The 6,000-nt window shown below is 36.3% G+C and overlaps 1 protein-coding gene across 4 annotated transcripts in view; it reads right to left on the bottom strand.

The window, feature by feature from the left end:
- Positions 1-1,215: 1,215 nt before the first annotated feature.
- The window catches only part of LOC127647099 (leucine-rich repeat flightless-interacting protein 2-like), a 67,778-nt gene continuing 62,993 nt past the window's right edge, over positions 1,216-6,000 (bottom strand). For all 4 annotated transcript variants that reach the window (XM_052131196.1, XM_052131193.1, XM_052131194.1 and 1 more), the window contains 3 exons: positions 3,972-4,051; positions 3,396-3,500; positions 1,216-3,268 (listed from right to left, as the gene is read on the bottom strand). In XM_052131196.1, the coding sequence (XP_051987156.1) occupies positions 3,158-3,268; positions 3,396-3,500; positions 3,972-4,051 (296 nt within the window). In that variant the 3' untranslated portion in view covers positions 1,216-3,157. The remainder of the gene's footprint in view (positions 3,269-3,395; positions 3,501-3,971; positions 4,052-6,000) is intronic.

Genomic DNA, 6,000 nt, shown 5'->3' with positions numbered 1-6,000 from the left:
CACATTGACCAGTTGGATAAAAAAATCTGCTTAAACCAGCCAAGATTAGCAAACCATTTTAGGCTGATTTAATATGTTTTTTCACCATGGTTATTATGTAGTGTTACCTCGTAATGGTATTATTTATATTGCAAACCTTAAGGTTGTTAAATTCTCTGTTGAATAAATGTACTTTTTAAAGTTTTAGTAACCTCCCGAGAAACATGTAGTGGACCATGGCCTCTGTAAACATTTCAATAGTGTCTAAATATGTTTATTTAATGTTAAAATCTCTTGAGATGTCTGTTTTAGATATTTTCATCTGGAAAGCATCATAATCTAAATAACATCTTCTAAACATCTTAAAAATATTTACAAACATTCTAAATCATAAACATCTCAAATACATCTGCTGATTGTCTTATTTACATCCAAGACATAACTACTGACAGATTTGTAGATAAGCAAACACCGTAAAAACATCTCTTTGTAAGGTGGCTGTTGGTTGCATCCAGCTCATCAACAAGGTCAATTGCAGATCTCAGCTAAAGAATAAACACAGCAGATATACAATACAATGACTTATTACATCAGTTTCTAGCTAAATGTTTAGAATACTCCATGTTTTTCAATAATTCATATGGAATGCAAAATGTTGCACTCAAGAATGTACCTCTCCGTATATAATCACACACATCAAATAGACTTCTGTGTGGTATATGTGTGCCATCTGGGACATAACCACTTTCCTCATCCATTACAATTTACCATGGTAAACATAGTGTCTGCCAATGTAATAGTTACAATTGTTTGTAAGGGATTCTCAATGTCACACTATGACTACAGTACTTGTTTAACAAATGAATTACTGCCATTTAGTGCTGCAAGTATTAATCAGTTTTCAAGGATTTCTATGAAGGATGGGCCTGCCATCCCTGATGGCACATGTACATCACCCAGACATCTATTTGATGTGTGTGTTTTTATCTGAAAGACATACAAAAAATTACATTGCTTGCTCTTCTGCAGTATGTCTATAAGACATAGGCCTATGTCAATAAGTATGTCACAGATGTCAATAAGACATTCAGGAGATGTCTTTGAGACGTTTATGATTAAGAATGCTTGTAAAGTTTAGCAGATGTTATTTAGATTTTGACACTTGCCAGATGGAAAGATGGCTGTGTGGAAGACAAGGAAAACCTTCAGAGACCAGTGACTTGGCCAGCCATCTAGGCATTTTATTTCCTCTTTTTCTCTTATACTTTTGTTTTGCATAGTAACCATCAAACAGATTTGCTTATATAAGAATAATAATACAAAGGAGATATTTTGATTGAGGAAACGTGACAATGAACATGCAAGGTTAGATTTGATGATTAACCAGATAAAACATTTTATGACATACAGTATTTTAATAGCGACAGAATAAAGAAGTGATAGAAAATAGCAACTGGTGATAGAAGCTGTCCAGAGGGTCCTAAGTGTTCATTATTTCAGAACTGATTTATCAGCTGAAAAGCAGTGCTGCTGTTAAGAATTATGCCACTCCCATGGTTTTTATTTTGTGAAGGGAGTAATAAATCAGCATTACCATTTAATGATTCTTTTTTGCTTATTCCCTTGTCATTGTGAGTGAGGGAGAGAAGACTTTAATAAAATGTTAAATTATGAAATGTAAAAATAAAAAAAATATAACAACCCTAACAGCCAGTGTTATTGCATTCATTTTATTTCTTGCTATGTCATGACATACCATACCATACCATACCATACCGAATAGCTGTAATACTGGTAAAGAACATGATTTGTCTGTCTATGGATATGTCATTTCAAATGTTTAGCTACCGGTCCACGAGAGAAAGCATGCCCATCTTCAATGAACAAGTAAACAATGTAGTGCATTGTCTCCGATGTTTGCAGTACCTTGGGGAGAGATAAGAGTGAAACTAACAATAAGCAAAAAGAAGCATTTTTTTGGCATAACTCAGCAAATACAGCATTATGGCACTTTTTATTATTGCATTTTTGTGTAAATGCAATGGTCAATTAGTTACACCGAATAGCGTTATTGCAACAATTCTGTTTAATTTCTTTTTTCTTTTTCTTAAAAAAAAGGTGATGTGTATTTCTTTAAACACCCCAAATGCATTAAGATGAATGGCACACTCTGTAAATGACAGACCAGTTGTGAAAGTGCTACAACAACCAGCTTCAATAATCAGCTGCACTCCCATTTATTGTGTTGATTCTGCATGTTTTCAAAAGCAATATTTGAAGGCTGGTGATATCGCATAAGTCAATTTAGCCCTCAGATAATTATATACATGCATTTTGCACCATGATCTGAGACTAAACTGAACATGTATTCTAATGAACAACTGTGCTTGCTGTCTGTCTACTTCTACTTATTACACTCACCAAGATGCATCTTTGCAGTCTTTATACCCAGAAAGCAACAAACGATAGCCTTTTTAAATAGGTGGTCTAAAAGCTTAATATTCAACATAACATGATGACTATAGAAATGTAATAACATCTTTTGGCCCATTTCACTAAAATAAGTAAATATGTTTGCTCAAAATTATCAAGGAAAAGCACAACTGTCTCTGCATGTGATGGCATACATTCAATCATACAATCTCTGGACTAAACAAATCCCTATGGAAAAACAAAGATATCAGATATCCAGATATCCATGTGTTACATTTTCCAAGTCTTCCAGAAAATACTGATGCAGGGATAAAGTGCATGATCCACCAAGATAAGTGAAGGTTCCTCACAACTGGTTCAGTAAACCAACTTGATGCCATACTGTAGTTGTGCTCTGCCTGTGCTTTGTTGGTATTGCGATCAAGATCCATAATCCAGTCCAGTCGAGTGAACATTGATTTGAGCTCATTGAGCCCCTAGATTCTGCTAATCCAATCCAATGGTCACTTTTTTGAGCATTTGTGTCCTCTGCTTGGAATCTACAAGCAAGCTTGATTTTCATGCCTGCCAGCCATATTTACTTTTTTGAAGTTAGAGCATCACAAAGTCTGAATTGGCATGAGAATGATTGGAATTACTTGATTAGAACTGTACGTATTGGTGAAGGTTTTACTTTTATACAGCTGGCAGGTGCCAAAGGGCAATAAGAAACATGCCCATGTAGCAGAGCAGTTACAGGCGGGTGTCACTGCTGTGCCAATAGGGCACTACGATTGGCCTTCATCTTCTCCAGTCTCTTTGTAAGGTGGCTGTTGGTTGCTTCCAGCTCATCAACACGGTCAGTTGCGGATCTCAGCTAGAGAATAAACACAGCAGATATGCAATACAATAACTTATTACATCAGTTTCTGGTTAAATGTTTAGAATACTACATGTTTTTCAATAATTCATAAGTAATGAAAAATGTTACAGTCAGACTGTACCTCTCTCTGTAACTTGCGTTTCTCTACTTTTAGTTCGTCTTCCACTTTTTCCGCAGCCTCAGTGGCTGTCTTATAGCGGGTCACCTGACCCTCCAGCCGAATTATCTGCCACATGACAGAGATTACAGTTTATGCAGGAAAGAATGTTCAGGTTAAGCACATTCATATTCATAAGTAATTGTACGCAAAGTGTATATGTACATTTTTGTACGTTTAACTTTGAAAAGACACTGAAACATACAATATTAACATATTGACAGCACTTAAAACGTTGGAGATAATACAAATCTTTATGATTTGTATGTGCATGCTGTCACAATGCTTCTGACTAGCCTTTTATAAATTACACAGAGCAGAATATATTACCACGTTAAATAAATGTTATAGAAGGATGATTTCCTGTGGAACTGTCTGTACCACAACAGGAACAAAATGAACTAGAAATAAAGGGAGCTAAGACTAAAAGAAGAACGTTATAAACAATTGATGATAAAATTTCATGCAAGCGTATGATTCAGAGTTTGTTCCCATGGACATAAAATGGAATATCCTTTGTTTATTTTATCCATAACTTACGTTTTGTTCAAGTGCTGTGACTTCTTGCTCAGACCTGACCAGTTTAAATTTGAGGTCACTGATCTGCCTGTTAGCATCTCCTATAGAAACAAAATATTTACACAATAAAATGTTATAACATTTTTATGAGTTCACATGTTTCGGAGGGATGCGGGAAAGGGAAGGTGCTACACTCTCATAATCAAATGTCAATAGGGGGACTTTCGTGACCTACTGAAATGTCACTCTGATGCCGTATATTCAACTCAATACTCATGCCATCCCAGATGTGCATGAATTTCTTTCAGGACACAAACAAATATTTTTAGAAGAATATCTCAGCTCTGTAGGTACATACAATGCAATAATGGTGTTCAACATTTTAAAGCTCACATACAACCACACACAAGGCAGCATAAAAGTAATCCGTAAGACTCCAGTGGTTTAATTCATGTCTTCAGAAACAATCCAATACGTTTTGGGTGAGAAAATCTTGCCATTGCAGTCTCTAGGCATGATCATGTAAGCCCGTTTATCGGTCCAATGGCGGTCTCCAATAATACGGGTGAAGGTCTCTGCGCGTTACTGTCTTTCTTGTACGTAACACAACAATATTAAATGAAATACATTTTCTCTTATGTATTATCTCATTATTTCATCTGACTCCATAAATGAAAAAGGTTTTTAATGATATCTGAGTAGGCCTATCATTAAAAGTGAGCGAATATTTGATTATTCCTTTAACTCTTTAATTATATTTTACCCGTTTAGATTAAGAAACTATGTCGCTTTGAGGTCCTCGCGTGTTCTCTACACCGCGGGTCTCACGATCACAAGCGGCCAGTATTGGATCATCAAACAGAGGTGTAATTGCTATATACCTGAGATCGGTCACGTTCACGTTCACACAATCAAAGATACTTCAGTATAGCCCCATGGAATTGCATACACTTGAATGTAACTTGACGTTTTCTTCAGTAGAGGTCACGGCCACTATTACAGATGTAAGTTGACCAACATAACTTCTCTTATAATAGCTTTGGATTGGCCATGCGTGGTTTCCCACGTACACTTATCTGGAGAAACATCAAATTAAAACAGAGGTAAGACACACCCAGATTTATATTGGTCAAGCAGCATTTGCTGTTCTAAACGGAAATTCCCTTTTTGTCTTTGCAAAGTACACTTGAATCGATGCCAAATATTAGTCGTCACTAATCTGACGCAGACTTGCGGTAACATACGAATCGTTTAATCTGTTTGGGAAACACAATGTCAGAGTCAGTCAGAATAAAATCAAATGTTGACAATTTATTGATCAGGTAACATAATCAATTCATCAATTCCAATTAGACAGTGATAAGTCAAAGTTAGACATTTTATCAAAACATAAGAAATTCGAATTGCAATCACCTGAAATAAACTACAAACAGTAAACTGTTTGGGATCGTCTGATTACAGAGAGCCCTGAGCAATGTGTCGCCTTTCCTTAAATACCCAAACCATGGACAAATGGGATTTTGGGAGTGGTTAGGTTTGGAAGTCCTGGGGACATACTTCATTAACATACAAGCAGGGATGGAGACAGACCTCCAGTATTATAAAGCATTTGGCAAAGACCTTATAACTTTGCGGTCATTAAGTTTACAAACCTGGGAATAAGAGCACTATACCAGACGCACTGAGACATTTTAAATGATTCCAAACATGTTACACTAGTTACATTATTTGTATACATCAGATATAGACTTTTGTTACATACAGATCTTAGGTGATTCTGAGCTGGATGGGGGAGAGAGGAGAGAATGGGACAGATGTGGAAGGGCAACAATGAGGTGTGAATTTGCAGTCTTCGCTCAGTGGGGTGTGGTGCCTCAGGAAGAGTTGGTAATTGCGAGAAAGTTAGTTTGTTGATTTTCTCAAAGATCATACATTTGCTCTTTGCCTTTGAATGCAAACACATTGGCACCCTGCCTTACAATCATGATTTCATGAAATCATGACCGCCAAGGAGACTGCAGATGTCAAGATTTTGTCACCCAAAATTTTG

Source organism: Xyrauchen texanus, chromosome 7, assembly GCF_025860055.1.
Source record: "Xyrauchen texanus isolate HMW12.3.18 chromosome 7, RBS_HiC_50CHRs, whole genome shotgun sequence".
Classification (NCBI taxonomy): Eukaryota; Metazoa; Chordata; class Actinopteri; order Cypriniformes; family Catostomidae; genus Xyrauchen; species Xyrauchen texanus.
Note: the sequence above shows the minus strand (reverse complement) of the source record. Positions and strands in the feature narration are given on the sequence as shown.